Genomic DNA, 23547 nt, shown 5'->3' with positions numbered 1-23547 from the left:
ACAGGAGATAAACAGCAGGTATGTTGCCCAGTTAACACCCAGTGCCCCACAACCTTCAGAACAGGCATCACATGCTCACTGGGGGGAAACGAGCGAAATGTCCGAGGGGAAGGGGGGTGGGAATGGGAATATGAGGTGGGTTTGGGTAAGGGTAGTCTGAGGCAGGTTAGCAGTGTATTAAAATCTATATACAAGAACGTAAGTTGGGAAGTGGCACTGTGCTTCGTGTTTTGTTATTTTTGGAGCCTGGAAAATTCATTTTTTCACATTATCTTGTTTCTTTGCATCCAAAACCACTGGTACGTAACACAAAAAGCTTACCTTCTCCATGTTTGTCAGTGTATTGGAATGCTTGAACTAAACGCAATGTTTCATCTACCGATCGGCCAACAGGAAGGTCATTCATTGTGATTTGACGAAGAACACTTTTATCATCGATAATGAAGAGACCTCTGGGGGGAAAAAAAAATAATAATAAATAATAATAATAATTGTTCATTTACTAAATAAGATATTAAAAAGTATGTAATTTATTGGCTAGTTATGATAATAGGAAGCTAAAACACCACAGCTTTGCTACCTGAGTTTCAAAGTAAAGCCAAACAATTTTCTTCAGTAGAGCACATGAGCTTGTCAGAGTTGGGAAGGAGCCTTCTGGAATTTAGAATGCGGATTTTAAATTACAGTTAGCAACATCCAGATTACTTGTAAGTAGAGTGAATTACAAATTTAAGGATGGCAATCCCTCTGCTGGGTCATGATGCCCCTCCTCTCCCTCAACTGTGGTAATACATTTATGCATCAGAATGTATTTTTTAATCCCGTGCTATGTCACCTTGTACAGCAGTTATAAATGTAATGTATTAAAACATAACCATGCACTAGCATGACCCCGCTTTTCTGTAAACTGATGCTAGAATTTTATCTTTGAAACAATAAGCATTGTATTCAAAAGTCGGTTAAGGGGTACTGTTCTAATAATGTTCTGATGTTTGGACAGAAGTAATAAATGAGCGCCTATAGGTCACCTAATACATTGGTTCTTCAATTTTTAATTTCTGTGGAACCTGGGGACATACTTACTGGAAGTCGAGGACCTAAACATTTGACGATTTCAAACGCAAAACATACAGAAACGAGCAATCAAACAAATACATACACAAATAATGAAACATTTTAGCCAATTCACAAACCAATATCAAAACCAAAATTTTAATGTGGAGTATGCAGCTTTTCTAAATTCAACTGAGGCCTCTCATCATCCAGACTATATCAAGAGGATACCAACCTACTTTTGAGCCTTCAGTTATAAAGGTCTTCAAATTCATAGAACATTTTAAAATATTCAACTTTACATTTTGCTTCTTAATTTAGCTACACAATCGGTTAATGTTATTTAATTCTCTAAGCAGTCACAGAGCCATGGTACGCTTTGAGGCCCACCCAGGGGTCTCCGGCCCACAGGCTGAGAACCACTGCACTAAAAGATTGGTTCCAAATAACGTGTTGCTGGGCTACATGTATTTCCACTGGCATGGCAAAAAATAAACATTACATGTTTAAGCACCAATCATCTGTAAAGTCCACTGACAGCTTCTTCCACAGTTCGAACTGCAATTTCAGCTGTAGGTAGCTGCCAAAGGTATATCCATAAAACAGTCAGTTCCAGTATCTATAGAGGAAAGGATTGGAGGTCTCAGGACTTCCTCTCCACACGACGTACACTAGAAATCTGAGGTATTTTACCCTGTATGGTGATTGGGGCGGGCGGATGGAGGGATTGGAGTTCTGTGCTCTTGCCTTAATGGCTGAAAATTGGGTCTTTGCTATGAGGGGAGTGTGCTAATATTGTGGCACAATTTGAAACCCTTCCAATAACGATATACTGTTAGCCTGCCGTTTAAGGCTTTTGTGAGACTACCTGCTCGAAATCATAGCGAATCTAACACTGAGTCAATGAAAGATCTCACTAATAAAGAGTGGGAGAGACAGGAAATAGGTGAGGTAGGTTTCTGACCGCTAGATAATTTCTTTCCTTTGTGCCCCTTGTTTCATACTAAGTTGAGACCGTAAACAACAGGAGTACAACGCATGTAATTTAGGTAAAGTCACTGCTTGCTGTAATGGCCTTATTTATGTTAAAAAAAATAATCAGGGCCTGAGACTAAGTAGCATATTCATCCAACATAACGCACTGTTCAGTGTGTGGTGAAAACGACACACCCAGAAAGAGAACCACAGGTCTCATCTGTCATGCAAAACATCTTTCCTTGGGACATCAATTCATGTAATTGATTACCCGAGATCAAGATCCCAGGTTGTAGTGTAGAAATTTCAGGTTGTGAAATGGCTATAAAGCTCTGCTTGCTCAGAGTAGCAGCTTTCTCTCATTCAGGTGGAACAAAGAAATACTTCTGACCTCTGGTACTGGTGAAAACGTACTGACCATTAGCCCCAAGGGGCAGGCAAAGCTCTCCCAAACCAAAAGTACCTGGCTGTTCGGGAAATCATGACACTTCACTTTGCTCTTCCCTACTACCCTTGCCATGCCACTAAGAACCTGGATAAGCCATTCACCATTATACTAACATGAACGAAAAATGCATTTTTAGCTGCCAGGAAAGAAAAAGCCATAGAGATGAGATTTAAGTACACTGGGCAAACAACGGCCTGCCATCTATTGCTCCTCGTTGTTACAAAGCTCTATGGCAATCCTCTCTTCTGTAGCTCATCTCTATTACTCAAGGAACGCTCATGAAAAGACGTTTAGTAATATTTAGATATTCCTCTTATAATCACACTTGGCGTAGGAAGGATGGTAAAAGCTTCCTTCAAGGAGAGTGACTACAAAATCAGTTTCACATCGATCTCCTCCACGAAAGCATCATCATTTCAGAGACAGCAAGTTGTGATATTCTGGAAGCTGGACAGAGCGCAAGTGTTCTATAGCCTAAAGACAACACTAAAACTTAGTTTAATTTAAACTACCAGACTACTAACAAAAGCTATATGTCTGGATTCAAATAATGGGAACATAAGCTGCGAACACATGGCTGAATGTGGCTCATCAGGCATGATCAACCAAGGTCATGTCTTCATGTGTACAAAAGATTTAGGTCTACAAAGCAGTCATTTTCTAAAGATCAACCTCAATATCCATTGCTCCCTTTAGTGTCATTAAAAATGTGTACCTTTTCAACTTCCTACTGAATTCAAAAGGGTAGATGTGTGCCAATCACTACGATCAAAACCAAGCATTTGAGATATTACCAAAATCCCAAAGTACACACAGAATAAGTTGATAAAACCATTAACATTTCATGTGCCAACAGTAGTCCGATATTATCCCTAGGGAAACTGTACACAACTTCATGGTCCAGGTGGCTTAAATGCCTCCGCCTACTGTTGTAGGTTTGGTTTTCACTTGACGGCAATAATTAATTTCAGGGTGACGTGTGCTTAAAAGGCTACTCATATTAGGTCTGAAACGGATTGATGGTTCTTAATTCTGATTTTCAGTTTAGCCAATCTCAGCCGTGTGAAACCTTGTCAAGTGAACTTTCCTGCTAGATACAAAAACTTTAATTATGCCATAAAATCAAGTGGTTGGCCGATGGGTTTTGAGAGCACATTAACAAGGAGCCGTCCAGTGTAGAGAGAAATTATCATCTTTATAATTTCCTGCATTTCTAACCATCACAAACAATAGTACTTTTTTTTTTTTTTTTTTTTTTTTTTTTTTAAAACAACGTTTTCACTATTGTGACAACATTCACTGGATGACCCCTTTAAATATACCAACGAATAACTGTGGAACGAAGCACCTTTACAGCTTCTTCCAATACGTCTTGCAAGGCAAAACGTCTCCCCTACTGGAGCACAGAGATGACATTCTTTAGCCAGATGGAGGACTGTACAGCCCCCATGTAAGGAAAAAACCCTTATTGATTGGTTCCAAGTTTCTTTAAGCAGCTCAATTTATTACTATAGTTAATTAATTGTTTCTGCATTAAACGTGGGAGCCAAGGGATAATTCCTGAGACGTGACTGTGGTAAACAAGGTTCCACCTAGTTTAAAGCTGGCCCCACTTGTATAAAAACTAAGTAGATGTGACAGACAAAAACTGACAAACAGTATCTGTTCTTGGCCAACAGCAGGTGTATTTACTGATGGCTACTTTCAATTTGTGAAGCAGTAGTAGTAGGAATAGTAATAGTAGAGGTGGAAAAACATCTAAATCCTCTTGTAAAGGTCTAGCAAAAGGCCATGCCCCAGAGACACTTCTTCCAGGCCTCTAGAGGTGCACGGTTTCAGTTTTGACTGTTTGTATCATTAACCTATCCACACCTCCTACTTTCTATTGCCACCAGTGTCATTTTTAAAGTTGAAGATTCAGACCCACTGCCTACTGGATTACTTACAGTTGGGACGGGAAAGACCCTTGCATGGTGACAGACACGCACCCTGCCTAGAGTGCCACAGCTGCAACAATATCTGGATTCCTGGTACTGATTTTTTGTCACAGACGAACACTGGTCATAGATGTGGGCCATGACTAGGCCGGTCTCAGACGGCAGTCCTATCTAGACCAGTAAAGGCACCTAAGGTGTGACCCAATTTTTTTTTTATTTTTTTTTTAAACTAGTATTGAGAGTTATGTTTTTTTGCACAACAAATCACGTTATATTTGGACAAGCAAAAGGAAAATGTTACTTACTCTGTAAGCTTCTGTTTGTGGCATGTGGTGCTGTAGATTCCCATGCTCTGCATAGGTACACATGCTCTGCATGCTCCTGCAATCTAGTGCAGATGCCATGGAATAAAGGACCAAGAAACTCCTGTGAACAGCGGCCCTGTTCAAAACCAGTTACTTCTTTGCAACAAAGAAGCAACTTTCAAAGACTGCACGTTTCCCGCCGGAAGCATGAGACTTCACAATCTGCACCAAACGCCCCCGGCTTGAGATCCAGAGAACAAACACCTGAGGGAGGACTCCCTGGCGACTGCGAGCCCGTGAGTAACCAGAGACGACCCCCCTGAGCCCCCACAGCAACGTCTGCAGGGAGAATCCAGAAGCTCCCCCTGACCGCGACTGCCTGTAAAAAGGGACCCGACGCCTGGAACCAACACTGCACCCGCAGCCCCTAGGACCTGAAGGAACCTTACCTCAGCGCAGGAGTGACCTCCCCCCCCCAGGTGACCCTCTACCTTGCCCAGGTGGTAGCTGTCCCAAGAAGCCCCTACTTCGTTTCTGAAGTTATCTGAATGCAATCTTCAAATGAGCCATGCACTTGGAGCCACTGTGTGTCTAGGTCTTCTTGAAGTGGGCGCATACATAGGCAGCAATCAATGAGGAAACCATTCCTATAAATGCACTGTTTTGTACAGCGTTTGAGAGCCATCTGACATTCTTACCTGCCTTTCCGGAGAGGGAAATTCTTTGTTTTGTACTGTATCCAGAACCTCTTCCAAGAATGTCAGTCTTGCTGTCAGATGGAAATGTGATTTCTGTTAGCTGATTGTGAGGCCCAGATTTGCGAACAATCAGAGGCAGTTAGACATGTCCACTATTGCTTGATGGTGCGTTGAGGCCATTATGAGCCAATTGTCAAACTATGGAAAAACTTTAACTCCTAGCTGCCTTAGATGAGCCACCACTGGGGCCAGCATCTTGGTAATATTTCTGGGGACTGATTGGAGTCCAAATAGCAGGACCTTGAATTGTAGATGGGTACCAGCTACCTGGAAGCAGAGAAATATGCATACCAAAGGTCTAGAGAGGTCATGGGATCTCCAGCGTTTAAGAGCTGTAGAAGTGTTACCATATGAAATGTTTTTTTCTTTAGAAACTTGTTTAATGCTCACAAATCTAGAATGGGACACCAATCTCCTAATTACTTCTTCACTAGGAAGAAAAAGGTAGTAGATCCCCCGGGCTTTCTGAAGTGGTGGAACAATCTCTAGTGCTTTTTATTTTAGCATGCTGGATACCTCCCTGAGGAGTTGTGTTAAACATGGAGGTGGTGGTGGTCCTGACGGAGCAGCGTTTGGAGGCTTCTGGGTGTGTCCTCTGAATACTATATCTAGAACCAACTTGTCCGATGTTATCTCACACCACTGAAGGAAGTGCTTTGAAATGTGGCCTCCAATTTTCATTATAGGGGAGGGTATCTGGTACCATTGTGCAGTCATTGCTTTATACCTTCTGCGGACAGTGGCTTTCCTCTTGCGGGGCGCTTATACGGTGCTGCGGGTGGTAATCTGTACTGCTTTTGTTGCCCATGTTGTGGTCGATGGAATGTCTGACCTGATTTGAAACTGCTGTGTAGGTCTGATAGCCTCTGCAAAAGGAGTATGTTCCTCTGCCTTTAACTCCTCAAAAGGGCAGCTTTCTATAGTGTAAAGTGCCCAGTTAATTTGCTCTGTGTCCACCTTGATGGACTGTAAGACTTCATCCATGGGTTTACAAAAGAGGGATTCACAGTCGTATGACATATCCAATATCTTGCTCTGTATCCGACAGGAATGAGGTAGATTTTAACCATCCCTGTCTGTAAAGCAGCAGTCCCTGCCAGTTGTCTGAATCCAGTTAGTGAAATAACCGATGGCACAGTCAAATATTTCTGCTGCTATCCATTCCCCTTCTTGGAGTATGTTTTTAACCTCCACTTCAGAATCTTCAGGGAGGAGGTAGATATATATTGAAACATTGGACCATATTTGGCAGTCAAAGCCCCAAAATGACCAATTAATTGGTTACTTTAACTGTCATGGCTGTCAGTGGAGAACATCTTACTGATGTTGAGACGAAACCCATCTCGATCAGGAGAAGAGATCGGTGTGAAGGGATTCTTTGACCGACATTGTGCCGCTTGTGAAACCACCGATTCTGGTTTTGGGCGCCTGATCATATAGGTTGGAGGAAAAATATAAAGCTCCAAAAGATTCTCCAAACGTGGTATCTGTGCAGGTATTGTAGCTGGGTTTTACATGGATTTAAGGCCTTCCTGCCATATGAAGTCTATAATCGTGATCTCTCTCAACGATTTAGCTGGCTCTTTGAAATCATAGAGAAAGTCTGTTTCATTAGTAAGGAGCGGTAACTCAATGTTTTGCTGGACTGTCATTCAAATTATGGAATCTGCCTATATCCTCTGGTGGGAAATCCAATGGTGCTGCATAAGGTGGGGAAGGAGTGGGTATTAAATAGTCTTCCCACTAATTAGGCGGTGATGTATTATCAGATCTCTCCCTCCTCTCTTTCCTCATCCGTAGATTGAGGGTTATCTTGTGGAGGTTGATCTAAAGGAGTGGTCACATCTGGTACCAGAGTAGATGGTCTATCCATAACCCTTGATGGAATCCAGACAGGGTTTTGAAGTGGTCTTTCTGGCCTAGAAGGTTGTGTGATAGGTGTTGCAGGAGTTCAGGGTAGAAACCTTCAATAACAATCCTGTTACATATTTTGCAGATTTGTCACCAAAGACATTGGCATTTGTATAAAGGGTTCCTGTTCAGGTTGAAAAGGCTCTGCTTGATCTCTCGCAGAGCCGTAGTCATCTTGATATTGATCCTCATAGTCTTCATCATCTAATTCCTGACACTTAACGTGGAGCTAAGATGGACGGCTTGCCACACCATCAGGACCCTTGTCAGAATCATCCTCCACCTCCAAGAGGTGTTGGAGGATTTGGCAACACCTAACTTGGGGAGGTATGGATGGTAATATCACCGATGTAGGTTTTTTCTTTAGTGGAATTGGAGATAACGGAAGATATGTTTTCCCCCCCATTTTTTCTTCTTTTTCAGTTGATGGTTTCCTCGTCGACAATAAGGATGCCGTCCAAGGCACTGTCGATGGTATCAGCAGTGGTGTCACGGTCTATGGCGTTACTGGTTCGGTCGTCGACGGGACCAAAGTCAACAGGTCTCTCGTCTACAGTTAACGTCGCTGGATCCATCGTCTGTTCATCTGTATATTTTAGCAGAGATGATGGTCGATGACAGGGGCAACAAAGTATTCCCTGGAGACACCGCTGTGGCGAAGGTCGATGTGGTTGTCATTATTGTAGACGTGGTCATTGACGGTACTATAGTCTACGAGGTTATTTTAACAGATTCCAATGGGAGTTTCTTCATCTTAGTCGTCGAAGGTAAGGATTGTGAGGCACTTTAAGGAGGTGCCTTTTTCATAGACAGAGTAGTAGGCTCAGAGTGAACCTTTTCTGTGGCCTTTGGCTGCTTTTCTGAAGATGATGGTAGATCTTCATGGCTCTTTATGCCCAGTTGTTGCATGTTTATATATTTTAAGAGGTTTTTTTTGGGTGGTTCCGAGGCAAGATTCTTCTTGGATTTATGACTTTTAAGGGAGTTCGAGGCACGTGAAAAGACAACTCCTCAGGAGAGGGGCACTCTTGCTTTGTTTTTGCAGCCACAGTAAGTCTGCCTTCTCTATTTCTCTATCCTTAAGAGTTTTGTGCAGAAAGGTAGAGCAGATTATACAATCACTCACCTTGTGTTTCGGATGGAGGAAGAATACACACTTCTTGTGTAGGACATCAATATGAAATAGTTTCTTCCCACAGGTGTCACAGGTTCTGAAAAACCCTTTCTTGGCTAGTTGGGACAATTTCCAATCTAAATCTGTAGATTCTGAAAAGAAATCTGGTCAGTTAACTGAGGAAGAAGAGTTTGAGCAGAGCTCAGAGAGAGACTCAGTTCACATGACATGCAGTAGAAAATCAGGGGGAATCAACCTCTGTTGGGAGTGTTCTAGAGGGTGCGGTCGCCTGATCGGTTGTAGTTCAAGTTCAGTTCTTTTTTTTAAAGAAAAGAAAAAAAAATTTAAAAAAAACACACACACACACACACAGATAAGCTAAGATAGTGACTGTCCATTGCCATTAGGACCTAAGGTAGTGCACCTACTGCTATATTAAAAAATATATGATGGGACTCCCACCTCGATGATTGGAATGATTCAAGCATGTGAATCTATGAAAGAAAGATCAAATACTGGAGAATGTAAAGCGCAAATGGCCTTTGCAGTATCTGTATTTCTTCAGCTTCTCGAACAGAGTTCACTTAAGGGCCAAAAAGATGCTCCTTATCAAAGGGCATATTTAAATACTGCTTGTTGTACCTCATGTTTAAAACCTGAGTACCTAAGCCAGGTGTGTCTAACTAAAACAGCAGTGCTGATAGTGAGCAGCGTTGTCTGCTGCCTCCAGCGCAGATCTGATGGCATTATTACCGACTGTCTGCCCTTCAGTAGCAATCTTTTGTCCCCTTTTACGGTGCTCATCTGGGAGATAGAGGAGCTCCTCCATTTCATCCCAGTGAGCCCGATCATCTCTTATCAAGTAAACTTGTGAGTTGGCGATATGCCAGTGATTGGCTACTTGTGCAGCCATTCTTTCACCTGCAGCATCAATCTTTTTGCTCTCCTTTTCTGGGGAAGTAGAGTCCCCTGTGGCTTTGTTACTGGCATGTTTACGTGTGGTAGTAGCTAAAACAGAATCTGGTGGGATCTGAGGGAGTAGCCTTGTATTTTATTTTTAAATCAACTCTAGGGGTGATAACACTAGAGCGAACTGGTTCCTTAAATAGGTTGTCAGCATGACAAAGCATGCCAGGGAGCATGGGGAGGAATTGAATATCCCTATGTGTTGACTTTAGGGGGCCAAAAGAAAGTCTTGTTGAATAGCGTCCCTGTGAAGGTCGACATTGTAGAAGGCGGCTACTCTAGCAATCACCTGTTGGTAGGATGTAGCATCCTCTGGCAGTGAAGGTTGTGCAGGGTATAGATCTGAATCCGTATAGGATCAGGATCAAATGTATCCCAGGGATCTGGGCCTGTGTGTGTGTCACCTAAGTCTCCCTCAGTGAATAACAGGGGGGGAACCTTGTGGTGTTCTGTCTGCTGCAGTAGGAGAGGTGGGCAAATGAGGAGGGAATGAAGGAGGAGAGGTAGGTGGTGGAGGTGCTGAAGAAGGTAGTGGAGGAGGAAAAGACTTGTGAATGGTAATAGCCGTCTCGGACCGAAGATGTTGAGATGGCTACTGAAGACACAGACTTGGTGACTTCCGGTGCTGTGCCAGAAGGCGGGACATCAGAGACCGTGAACCCAGTAAAGGGTCTTTTGGAAGTCTTGGCGGGGACATGAGGGGCAACAGTACTCACAGGTTGCATTAGCGTGACTTCTTGGCTTTCGATGTCCAACTGGACGTCGGACTCAGAGTCCTCGGTAGAGAAGGCCACCTCCTGTTCCAGCTCCTCCTGGGTGTGCTCCTCCCCCGAAGATGTCCAGAGTGTCTTCCGGGGGTCTTGTGCACCATCTCTAGTCGATGAGCCCTCCGGTCCCAAAAGTGTATTTTTCAACCGGAAGGATCTGCAGGAGTCACAGGTGGCTTCTTGATGGTCAGGGAAGAGGCACGGGTTACACAACAGAAGTTGGGCAGTGTGTGGAATTTGAGTGGCACAGAGGGCAGAATCAAAACTGCGTTAGTTCCATCAGCACAGCATGCTGTTCGGTGCTATGCAGTGAGGTAGGCCCTAAAGGGCAAAGATGCCCGAAGAGCGGTCTGTCAGTTCCAGAACCGACGGAGTGAGATGAGCGTGATAACAGAAGGGCGACTGAAGACAAAACTCTTGATTTAAGGAAAACAGGAAAGATTTCGAAACCGGAGCTAAGGGAGAACAAGGCGAAAACACACATCTGAAGCAGACAATGGAGAGAAAAACAAACAAATTATTGAACAACGGAGTCAATCCCCACGCGCAGTGTCACAGAGTCACTTGATTCTGAAACTTGAAAATGCTTCTTCAAAGAAAAACTTGCAACAATCTGAGCCAAACATTAGATGGCAGGAGCATGCAGAGCATATGTAGCTATGCAGAACGAGTTTCTACAGCCACACATGCTATCAAACAGAAAGTTATCGTTTTAACAGGCAAAGAGTCCAATCTTCTAATCGGCTCAGTAAGGGTGGCTAGTCAGGGTGCCAAGGTGGGGCAGTGGCCCCTTGTAGGACTTGGAAGAGATTATGCTGCGCCTGTGGAGCTCGGCAGTGGCCCATGGGGAATGGGAGTCTAGCTGTGAATCAGGACATGTGTACCTCTGACATAACAAAACTAGGTGGAAGAAGTAGCTGAACAGCAGCAACCAAAGTGCCACGCTCAGAACTGGTAACGGGTTGTTGCCCTTACAAAAGAGTTGGTTAATACAAGCACACTGGTGGCAACATACAGTGTTAGTAATGATGGTTAGTAGTTTGAACAGACCTTTTTACCTCCGTCACTGGAGTGGGGCTTACCAATCTACTCATGTAAAGTTCGGCTGCTGTTCGCTTAAATCACCACTGGCACACATGGTGTTAGCATACAGCAGTGTGCAGCATGCATGTGCACAGACTGAATGTATGCGTGCCTGTGAGTAGTACAATACATGGAGGTCATTGGGTTCCACATAGGAGGCACAGAGGAAGGCATATGGCATACAACCCTCTCCCCTCAAAAGACAGATTTGTCCATTACTACATTCCTGACAGCTCGGTAGAAATCACATTGGAGAAAGGGAACCAGGCTCTCCTGTGCATTTCAAGAGGGCTCTTAAATTTTGAAAAAGGTCACTGGTTTGTGGAGCCTGGGAAAAGTGAGGAGATGGGGCTTATAAAACAAATCATAAAAGAATAGGGCTGGGGACCTTTGTTAGGCATAGATCAGTGATGCTGCATTCAGGTGTGATTCACAAGTAACTCTCATGGTCTGTGTGACAGGGCTATCTGGGTTCGAGTCATTCATGCTGCTTTCTGCACAAGGGACAGGATAGCAGAGTAGGCATTTCAAAGGAAGAATCCCTAGAAACGTGAACTTTGAAGCACGAGACACTAAGTCACATTTGTGTCTGGAAGTCGAGTATGAAAAAAGAGGAGCTGAAAGCTCGCAAATGGTCAATGTCAAGCAGCCAATCTGGTCACTACTTGGACACAGAGAAGCTCAGAGTTCTGCCTTTAGTGATCAGGTCTGGGAATTAAGGTCTGTCATTTTCCTGGTTGGGTGAGGGGGCATTAGCAAGGGAAATCAAGAACACCCACCCTGGGGCATTAGTGCCTGCCAAGACCAAAGACCAAAAGACCGTGTGAGGAGGAACAGCACCTGGAAGAACAAAGTCCTGTGGGGGATCCTGGCAAGGGGATCTCTGTAACGATGTGTGAGAAAGCTGCTGTTGACCAGCTATTGCCAATGTGTGGACTAAAGTTAGGTACTCTGCACACCAGTGGGGGCCACCGTCAACAACAAGGACCGTCACCCTGGTGCACCATATGCCAAGGGGGTCCATCACAATGTGTACTGTGTGACCACAAAGCTACAGGGGGTTCTGACCCATGCACCCAGAGCACCAGCAGAAGCATTGTAAGCTGAGTGACTCCACCTGACCTGACTGCAGGAGCAGAGTAACTTACTGGATCTTCCGAAGGAATGCCAGCTGCCTGGCCTGCAGCAATGAGACCATAGCTCAACACAAAAAGCCGCTAGAGTCCATAATGCTTCGGGGGGGGTCTTCCAAATTGCAACACGCGCAGGAGCTGGCAAGACGGATTGCCGAACTGGAGAGCCCCTGGGGAACTTGAGTTGCCTCATAGCGCTACTGTACTTGAACTCCATCTTCTAAAAAAAAGTCCCAATTGAACATCTAAGGCTCAAACCCACAGCGGGCCTAACCTAAATGTTGCCTACAGCAAATGGGGAATAGCCCATGTCAGGAGACAGTGAAACTCTGGGCTATGCCCAGATAACAGTAGACTGCCGGCCTTAAGAGGGCTGTGTACATTGTTTGTGTTATATTTCACTTAGTGGCTATATATAAGTACTAATAGTTTGTCAAAAGTTAGCATCTGATGGAACATTCATTTGTTGGGGTTGCTGGATGTATTTGGAGTCTTGAGCCTTTGTTCATCTCGCGCCTACCTATGATGAATCTGCAGAGGATGAAGCGCACAAGACTTAAACTGCATTCCCTGATGCACATTTAAAAAACAGGAAAGGGGGGGGGGGGGGGGGGGGGAGACACCACACCACAGCTTTGTTTGCTGACACGGAGGACATGACCTATGTGTACCAGAAACCAAAAAGTCACACAAACTATCGATGAAACACTTAGCAGTATGATAAGGTCAGGAACCCAATAATACCATGGTGCAATATTCCATATGAAAATGATTCTCATTGGTCCCAATGGGCTATTCATTTATCACAACATAAATCAATAAAACAAGTAAGTATGCAACTACTGGGTACTATACCTGAGGGTGTGACCCTGGTCCTCTAGGTAAACTCCATAGTCTTTTGATATCTGATGTGTTAAATCTGAAAGAAGCGGTATCTTCATTGGTCCAAGACCCCCTTGCTTCCTTGGAGTATTTATCCTTAAAAAGAGAATGTACGTAAGTGTTTAATCTTAAACAGTGATTAAACAAACCGTGGTAACTTAGATATCTACCAAGGGGCTTTAGAATGTGGGCTTCTGGACTTACCTACTGAAAATGTAAAGAAAAATAGCACCCAATGAAAGATCAAAGAATTCTTCTTTACTGTTTTCTACTTTTGATTGGCTTCTGCAGGTAGGTAATAATCTTGTTTTGAAACAGTAATGTACTATTTGTGTTGCCTACGCTGTACTCCATTTGTTCATACCTCTATGGGGAACCATTTCCTTGCCTTGAGGACTTGTGAGATTTTAAACCGCTGTAATTTTAGGTTTTCAAATGGTAATTTCGAAGTATCAGGATATTACTACACCAAAACCACTGTGTGGTAGCATGTGTCACTTTATGTGAGCCACACCTAAATAAAATAAATTAGTCAAGAATCAGTATCAATCTAACTTCTCAAGTTGTTCCCTTTCTATATCGTCTAACCGTTGATGGGAGTTTTGGTGATCGTGAAAGTTTGACCACCTTAATTCATTCTTGCAAACCACTGCAAAGTAAGCCATAACACAACACTTCACGAAGCCACTTCCAAGACTTACATATGCCCTCAGAGGTAACTGAGCAACTAATGTGGATACCTCGCTAAACGGAGAGTAAAATTAAATTCTCACATGTCTTTTGCGTAGAAAAGCAGGGCTGACAAGAATGATTTTACATTTGATCTATGTTGTTGTGTACATTGTAGAAACCGGAAGAATTAAAAGCATATTCCTTATTTTGGCAGTGCCTTATTTTAGCAAAATGGCTGGTCCATAAGAATCACAAGTCAGTATTCATAAGATGCCAAATCCTCCTCAAAACCTCCCTCCTCCTCCTCCAAATCCTCCTCCTCCAAACCGTCTCCTCTCCTCCCCTCCCCTCAAACACATTGGCCTGTTAGCCTGTTTGTAAGTGTGTTTTTACTGTCTCACTGGATCCTGCTAGCCAGGACCCCAGTGCTCATAGTTCAAGACCTATTTGTCAGTGTGTTTTTACTGTCTCACTGGGACAACAGTGCTCAGTTTGTGGCCTATATGTGTTGTCAGTATGCTCGACTGTCGCTGGAGTTCTGCTAACCACAACTCCAGTGCTTATAATCGGTTTACCAAATTTGTCAATATAGTTTAGTGACTCCATATACCAGTTCTAATTGGCACACTGGTCCCTGTAGGAGGCTGGCCTGGCTTATAGTGGGTACCAATGGTACTTACACCTTGTGCCAGGTCCAGTTATCCCTTATTAGTAGTGTTCTAGCAGCTTAGGCTGCTAGAGGTAGCTATAGCAGAGCAGCTTAGGCTGAACTAGGAGACATGCAAAGCTCCTACTATACCATTTATATCATATAGGTACTATATCATAAGAAGACAATACTCAGTTACTAAAACATAAAGGTACTTTATTTTGGTTACATTGTGCCAACAATCTGAGGATATACTCCCTTAGGAGGTAAGTAAAATACACCAAATATACACACAAACCAAAATCAGGTAAGTAACACTCAGAGAATAGTGCAAACAGTGTAGAATACAATAGGACTAGGGGCAACACAAACCATATACTAAGAAAGTGGAATGCGAACCACAAATGAACCCCTAGGCTGATTTAGTGTGTAGAGGGTCGCTGGGAGTGTAACGCTAAGGGGTCCAAGATACCTGTGAAAGAACAGGGCTGATTGCAGAGGCCCCCTAACTTTTTGCCCCCATTTTCCACTTTTTGCTGGTGTTTTCCTGACTCTGATGGTGCCCTCAGTACTGCTAACCAGTCCCAGGGACTGTGCTCTGTGTAAACTCAGTATGCAAATTAGGCTATTTATAATTGGCTAAGTCAACCTACCTATAAGTCCCTAGTATATGGTAGGGCATGTAGGTTTAGGGACCCCAGCATAGGTAGTGCACCCATAGGTGCACTGCTGAGGTGCCCAGTGTCATTTTAAAGGCAGGCCTGCCTTGCTGGCTGCTTTTAAATTAAAGTTACATGCAAATTCGACTTTGGAATTAAAAGTAGTTCCAAAGTCTTAGACAACCTTATTTTTACACACAAGTCACCCCTGAGGTGTGCCCTATGTGCCCCTAGGGCTGGGTGTCATGTAACTATAAGCAGGGACCTTATAAAACTATTTTTATAAGCCCTGGTGAGGTAAAACAGCCAAATTTGTTTTTCCCTCATTGTAGTGAATGGCCTCCATAGGCTAGAATGGGGAGACTATTTTAATTTTAAAAGTCCCCTTATGTAACAGATACAAGAAGTTTGGTATCAAATTAATTGTTATAATAAATCCCACAACTTCCAGTTGTGGGATTTAATATAACAACTTGTTCAGGTAAAGAGTTTTAAAAACTTTACCTGAAAAGTTGCCAACTTCAGCCCTGCATTGTTTTTGCTGCTGTGCTCCGATTGGCCAGCCTCTGGCAGCCTGCCCAGGCTGCTTGATGAGGTGTAAAGTGGCTTGGCTCCACACAAAGATGTGCCTCGGGGATGAGATCTCCCCTCAGCAGATGGTGAAGCAGGAAGGGGTAAGGCTGCCAAACTGGTCTTCAAAGGCAGGGAAGGACATTTGGAACAACCCAGCAACACCCTTACATCCTACAAACCCAGACAATTAGGTGCCCGCTTGATTAGATTAGGAGAGGGCAGGAGAGGGGTGTGTTTAGGATTTTTAGCCACACCAGTAGGTGGGCTCAGCTAGATGTAACCCCCCCAAAGCCCTGGTGGATTTGTGAGGAATGTTGCTCCCTGGGATTGATTTTTGCCACACTTCCCAGGAAGTGGTCGTTACAGGGGGAAGGACCCTACAGCTGAATGGAGAACCAGGACCCCCCTGTTTTTCATCCAGGAGCAGGGATAAAACTGGCAGACCTGCACCTACACCTCAGATCCTTATCAGATTCCAACAAGGAAGAACTACAGGAGCAGAACGACTGCCCTGCTGGACCACTGACCTGCACCTGGACACTGCACTCTGGAGGACTGCACCAGCTGCAAACTTGGGCTTCACCACTGTAAGGAAATGCCTCCTTGGCATGGTTACGCCCTAACTTTTGCCTTTGCTGATGGTAAGTTTTGATTTGAAAGTGTACTGGGACCCTGCTAACCAGGCCCCAGCACCAGTGTTCTTTCCCTAGACTGTACCTTTGTCTCCACAATTGGCACAACCCTGGCACTCAGGTAAGTCCCTTGTAACTGGTGCCCCTGGTACCAAGGGCCCTGATGCCAGGGAAGGTCTCTAAGGGCTGCAGCATGTCTTATGCCACCCTGGGGACCCCTCACTCAGCACATGCACACTGCCTCAGAGTGTAAAACATTTAAATATCAAAAACAGTAATTAGATAAAACACAGGAAACAGTAAAAAAAAATAAAAAAAAAAATAAAAAAAACCAATACATACATAAAAATATAATCTATCTTTAAAATGACACCAAAACAAATAAAATCGGATAAGGGGAACTGGAGAAATAAATTTTTAAAGGATTAATGCTTTCTAGCCCATAGAAGCAACTAGCGCTCAAAGGGTTAAAAAAAAGGTCACATTGGAAAGCAACAAAGTCCAGAGTTCAGGCCACCCACGAAGTAACACTGTCACACTTACTTTCAGAAGTGTTTGATTCAGGAAAGTGGTCCACAGCACCAGCCAAGGGTACAGAGGCTCTGGTATGCCAGGGGTCTGGGACTACAACTCCCACAATGCACCTGAACTTGTGGTGTTGCTCCAAATGTATTCAAACTTCTGAATCTTCTTCCAGAGGTCCTTTTTGTGTCCTTGAAGTGTCGACAACTTGATCCAAGGTTCCAGAAGCTTTGAGTTGCTCCTTGGGAGTTGGGACTACAATTCCCAGAATGCACCTGGTCAGAATCCTCAAATGGCCACTGGACGCTGGTCAGCTGGGCTCTGCTTGCAGGACTTGATGCAGGGGACTCTGGGCAGCTCCTCTGTACCGGTAGCAAACAGGGAGTCCCTTCTTGAAGCAGTAGAAGACAGCTAAAGTCCTTTTAGTGGTTGTAGGAAGTTGGCTCTGTATGTACTATTTCAAAGTAATAAATATCATGCACAGAGTCCAAGGGTTCCCCTTAGAGGTAAGATAGTGGCAAAAAGAGATAATTCTAATGCTCTATTTTGTGGTAGTGTGGTCGAGCAGTAGGCTTATCAGAGGGTAGTGTTAAGCATTTGTTGTACATACACAGGCAATAAAATGAGGAACACACACTCAAAGACTTACTCCAGGCCAATAGTTTTTTTTTTATTAGAAATATATATTTTCTTAGTTTATTTTAAGAACCACAGGTTCAAGATTTACATTAAACACTTAATGTAAGGTACTTCACTTAGATACTTTAGGAACTTTGAATAAAAGCAATATCATATACAGTCTTTGTAAAAATGGCAATAAGCTATTTTCAACGTGGAAACAGTGCAAAAATCAACAGTTCCTGGGGGAGGTAAGTAAAGGTTAGATTAGGATGTAAGTAAAACACAAGTCTCAGTTCTGGGGCATAGGCAGCCCACCGTTGGGGGTTCAAGGTTACCACACCAGCAGCTCAGGTGTGGAGGTCAAATAGGTGCCCAAACACATAGGCACCTATGGAGAACAGAGGTGCTCCGGTACCAGTCTGCCAGCAGGTAAGTACCTGCGTCCTCGGGTGGGGCACAAGTAGGCACACAAAACACACCCTCAGCGGCACAGGAGCGGCCGGGTGCAGTGTGCAAAGCTGGCATCTGGTTTCAGGTAGAACACAATGGAGGGACCCGGGGACACTCTAGCGGTGCAGGCAGGCACGGGGGGGGCTTCTTGGGACAGCCACCACCTGGGCAAGGCAGAGGGTCGCTCCTGCGCAGAGGTTCGGTTCCTTCAGGTCCTGGGGGCTGTGGGTGCAGTGTTGGTTCCAGGCGTCGAGTCCCTTGTTACAGGCAGTTGCGGTCAGGGGGAGCCTCTGGATTCTCTCTGCAGGGGTCTCGGTGCAGGTTTGGGGGGGTGGGGGGGTGGGGGGTCGTCTCTGGTTACTCACGGGCTCGCAGTCGCCAGGGAGTCCTCCCTGAGGTGTTTGCACCCAACGCCTCCGGCTCGAGACCCAGAGAACAGAGTGTGAAGTCTCACGCTTCCGGCGGGAATAGTGCAGTGTTTGGAAGTTGCTTCCTTGTTGCAAAGTAGCTGGTTTTGAACACGGCCGCTGTTCACTGGAGTTTCTTGGTCCTTTAGTCCAGGGCAATCCTCTGAGGCTTCAGAGGTCACTGGTCCCTGTCTGATGCGTCGCTGGAGCAGGTTTTCAAAGCTGGAGACAGGCCATTAGGGCTGGGGCCTAAGCAGTTATCTTCCTCCTTCTCTGCAGGCTTTTAGGTCAGCAGTCCTTGTTTCTTCAGGTGGCAGGAATCAGATTTCCTGTGTTCTGGGGAGCCCCTAAATACTGAATTTGTACCTCCTCCCTAATCCTACTGGGGGAATCCTCCAAACTCAAGATTGAGAATTTCTAAAGGCAGGGGTCACCTCAGGGGCTGTCCTGACTGGTGGATGACTCCTTTTCTCATTATCTCCTCCAGCCTTGCCGCCAAAAGTGGGGGCAGTGGCCGGAGGGGCGGGCATCTCCACTAGCTGGGATGCCCTGGGGTGCTGTAACAAAAGGGGTGAGCCTTGGCTCACCGCCAGGTGTTACAGTTCCTGCGGGGGGCGGGGGTGAGAAGCACCTCCACCCAGTACAGGCTTTGTTTCTGGCCACAGAGTGAGTGACAAAGGCACTCTCCACATGTTGCCAGCAACATGTCTGGTGTGTGGCAGGCTGGCAGAAACTGGTCAGCCTACACTAGAAGTCGAATTTGTATCCGGGGGCATCTCTAAGATGTCCTCTGGGTGTATGTTACAATAAATTGCACACTGGCACCCGTGTGATACCAAACTTCCCAGTTTTCAGTGTAGCCATTATGGAACTGTGGAGTTCCTATTTGTCAAACTCCCAGACCATACACTCTCATGGCTACCCTGCACTTACAATGTCTAGGTTTTGCTTAGACACTGTAGGGGCATAGTGCTCATGCACATATTCCCTCACCTGTGGTATAGTGCACTCTGCCTTAGGGCTGTAAGGCCTGCTAGAGGGGTGACTTACCTATGCCACAGGCAGTGGGAGGTTGGCATGCCACTCTGAGGGGAGTGCCATGTCGACTTAGTCATTTTCTCCCCACCAGCAGACACAAGCTGTAAGGCAGTGTGCATGTGCTGAGTGAGGGGTCCAAAGGGTGGCATACGACATGCTGCAGCCCTTAGAGACCTTCCCTGGCATCAGGGCCCTTGGACTTATAAGTCACCTATATGTCTAACCCTCACTTGGTGAAGGTTAGGTGCCAAGTTACGTAGTGTGTGGGAACCCTGGCACTAGCCAAGGTGCCCCCACATTGTTCAGGGCAAATTCCCCGGACTTTGAGAGTGCGGGGACACCATTACACGCATACACTACATATAGGCCAAAACCTATATGTAGCGTCACCATGGTAACTCCAAACATGGCCATGTAACAGGTCTAGGATCATGGAATTGTCACCCCAATTCTGGTATTGGGGAGACAATTCCATGCATCCCCGGGTCTCTAGCACAGGACCCGGGTACTGCCAAACTGCTTTTCCGGGGTCTCCACAGCAGCTGCTGCCAACCCCTCAGACAAATTTCTGCCCCCCTTGGGCCCGGGCAACCTGGTCCCAGGAAGGCAGAACAAAGGATTCCCTCTGTGAGAGGGTGTTACACCCTCTCTCTTTGGAAATAGGTGTGAAGGGCTGGGGAGGAGTAGCCTCCCCCAGCCTCTGGAAATGCTTTCATGGGCACAAATGGGGCCCATCTCTGCAGAAGCCAGTCTATACCGGTTCAGGGATCCCCCAGCCCTGCTCTGGTGCGAAACTGGACAAAGGAGAGGGGAGTGACCACTCCCCTGACCTGCACCTCCCAGGTGAGGTGCCCAGAGCTCCTCCAGGGTGTCCCAGACCTCTGCCATCTTGGATTCAGAGGTGTTGGGGCACAATGGACAGCTCTGAGTGGCCAGTGCTAGCAGGTGACGTCCGAGACCCCTCCTGATAGGTGCTTACCTCTCTTAGGTAGCCAAGCTTTCTTTCTCAGTAGCCAAACCTCCTTTTTGGGCTATTTAGGGTCTCTCCTCTGGGGTATTCCTCAAATAACAAATGCAAGAGCTCACCAGAGTTCCTCTGCACTTTCCTCTTTGACTTCTGCCAAGGATCGACCGCTGACTGCTCCAGGACGCCTGCAAAACCGCAACAAAGTAGCAAGACTACCACCAGCAACATTGTAGTGCCTCATCCTGCCAGCTTTCTCGGCTTTTTACTGGTGGTGCATGCTTTATGAGCTGTCTGCCTTCACCCTGCACTGGAAGCCAAGAAGAAATCTTCCATGGGTTGACTGAATCTTCCCCCTGCCAACGCAGGCACCAAACTTCTGCATCACCGGTCCTCTGGGTCCCCTCTCATCCTGACAAGCGTGGTCCCTGGAACATAGGAGCTGGGTCTAAGTGTCTCCCACAGTCCAGTGGCCCTTCTGTCCAAATTTGATGGAGGTAAGTCCTTACCTCCCCACGCCGGACAGCAAACCTATGTACTGTGTGATTTGCAGCTGCTCCGGCTTCTGCGCACTTTTCCATGACTTCCTTTGTGCACAGTCTAGCCTGGGTCCCCAGCACTTCGTCCTGCATTGCCCAACTCGCTGTGTTGGACTCAGACGTCGTGGGACTGCTGTCCTCAGGTCTTGTAAGTGCTTTTTCCAGTACTTCTGCGGGAGCTGCCTGCTTCTGTGGGGGCTCTCTGAGATGCTGAGTGTCCCCTCTATCCATATTGTTTTGCAAAAAGGGCAGACAATAAAAGAACCTAAGGAGGCCCTTGAGGCCTAGTGTGTAAAATGTACTGCTATGTGTATTTCAGGTTACTGTGAGGCTCCCACCTCTATGACCGGGATGATTCAAGCATGTGAATCTATGAAAGATCCAATACCGGAGAAATTACCATTATACCCATACTGTAATGGTTTTAGCATTTATGCAAACAATTATCTATTTTCACCTCTTGTGAGCTGGTCTGTAAAAAAAAAAAAAAAAAGATTTTGGATTCGAACTACACTTTATAAACAGACAGCTATATGGAGAAGACGTGATTAATATTAATTGTGTTATCAACGTAAAATCAAATTTTAACATTTCTCTAAATTGTGTTTTACTGTAATGGTTTTAAGTAATCATGCAAAATATTAATAAACTAACTCAAAGTTTCCATTTTCTGGGATGCCACTGCAACTTATGACAATAAGTACTAGCAATCAGGGAACTGGATGACCCAGGGGACGAGCAGGAGTATTCGGAAACCAAAAGTATTGAAGTTATTATTGTTCCTCTCAGTCAGGTCTTTCAAAGAAAGATCTGGATGGAGGTTCAGCGAGGGCGATCCATTAGAAACCACATTACTGAATCATCAACCTAATGGAGACTTGGGGTGTTTCACTCGGAGACACACAATGGCAGGACTCAGAACGGTCTGTCAATACATGTATGGGGGCCACCACACATTTTTACCTCATGCAGAGGCCAATCAAAAGCACCTTAGAAGATAGAGTACTAGCTTTATTTGGGTTTACAAACTGACATGACTTGAACAGTTCATAATTTTGAAACCGGCACTGTTCACAGATCAGGGCTCACAAACTTACAATGACGTTCGGTCCTCGAGAAAGGGGTGCCCTGCTGGGGATCCTATCAATTATTATAAGACTGCATGAGGCAAATTATGCCCGGGTCAGATGTGGTAGGAAAGGTGAACTGACGAACCCGTTCAAATTCAAAAGGGAGTCGCCAGGGTTATGCTCTAGCCCTACTCGCCTCTCGCTGTACATAAACGACCTTGTGATCTATTTAGACGTCCTGGGTAATTATGCATTTAAAATTGGGACAACAAAAGTCCAGACTTTATTGTTCGCGGACGATGCGCTGCTTATCTCGAAGTTAAGGTTTGAATGTCCTGGTGGACTGCCTTCTACAATTCTGCACCAAAAGCGGTTTGGAACTAAATATTCAAAAGACCAAATAAAGGTTGTTCAATCCCTATCCATGTAAATGGTGCAACATGCGGACCCAAAATGATGTGTTAAAACAAGACTTTGAATACTCAGGGGTTAGGCTTTCTAAAAGGCTAACTTGGTATCCACAAATAGAGAACTCTTAATTTACAGCAAGAGTCGAGGGGGATCCTTACGATTATAAATAAGACCAAAACAAGATCACTTGCCAGCAGTTGAGATCTATAATGTCAAAGCTAAGTTCTCGGAGCTTTGGGGATATGAACAGCGAAACTTCACTTGCAGAAAATAATTTTATAAGGGCTCTGCTGAACTTACCCCAAAGTGCCCCTCTGCTTCTGCAGTTAATATATGTGGGCATACTTCTAATCGCCCTAGTTTGTAAATGTTGGCCCTTGCTTTATTGGCATTGATTGCGATCTAAAGAACAGGCACCCCATGGACTTACTCTTGCAGACCTTTATGTGCCCAAATACCTATTGTAAGATCCCCTGGTTAAGACTTATCAAGTAAATGCTCCCCAAGATAGATCTAGCAGTTCTTTGGGACGCACCTGAGGCTGCCCCCTCTACCCCTGGACCACGTTAAAAGATAAGTTTTAGCTTTTGCCTTGGGAAGAGGAGATTAGGAAAGGCAATCATGGGGCCTGTACAGTTTTATTCCCCCAAAATTTTAAAATAGTCCCTTCCTTTGAGCCCTTAATAGATCAGATTAATTCCCCCTTAGCAAACCACTTGTTTGTTCAATTCAGATATGGCACATTACCTATTAATTGTTGTTGTATACACTGGGGTTCAAATTACTGCACCAGAAATGTATATCCTACTTGTAACCTCAAAGAGGAATCTTTACACCATTTTTTCTTCCTCTGCCAAGCTTACAACTGCTCACAAGATATGGATAAGGCCTATGTGCCTCCTGCTAGGTGTGAAGAAAATAGATCACGCATTGAGAATGGAGAGATCGTATGCACTGATGAAAATATCAGTGTCGCTAAATTGTTGTCCTCTGCACAGTCAATTTGTA

At 45.0% G+C, this 23547-nt stretch overlaps 1 protein-coding gene across 1 annotated transcript in view; it reads right to left on the bottom strand.

Moving 5' to 3' along the window:
• PRDX4 (peroxiredoxin 4) overlaps positions 1-23547 on the bottom strand; it is a 149538-nt gene that overhangs the window by 67926 nt on the left and 58065 nt on the right. Inside the window, exons 4-5 of the mRNA XM_069204743.1 lie at positions 13306-13428; positions 322-452 (exon numbers count right to left, since the gene is read on the bottom strand). Of these exons, the coding sequence (XP_069060844.1) occupies positions 322-452; positions 13306-13428 (254 nt within the window). The remainder of the gene's footprint in view (positions 1-321; positions 453-13305; positions 13429-23547) is intronic.

This window comes from Pleurodeles waltl, chromosome 8 (genome assembly GCF_031143425.1).
Source record: "Pleurodeles waltl isolate 20211129_DDA chromosome 8, aPleWal1.hap1.20221129, whole genome shotgun sequence".
Classification (NCBI taxonomy): domain Eukaryota; kingdom Metazoa; phylum Chordata; class Amphibia; order Caudata; family Salamandridae; genus Pleurodeles; species Pleurodeles waltl.
The sequence above is the reverse complement of the archived record's forward strand: the minus strand, read 5'-3'. Positions and strand labels throughout refer to the sequence as shown.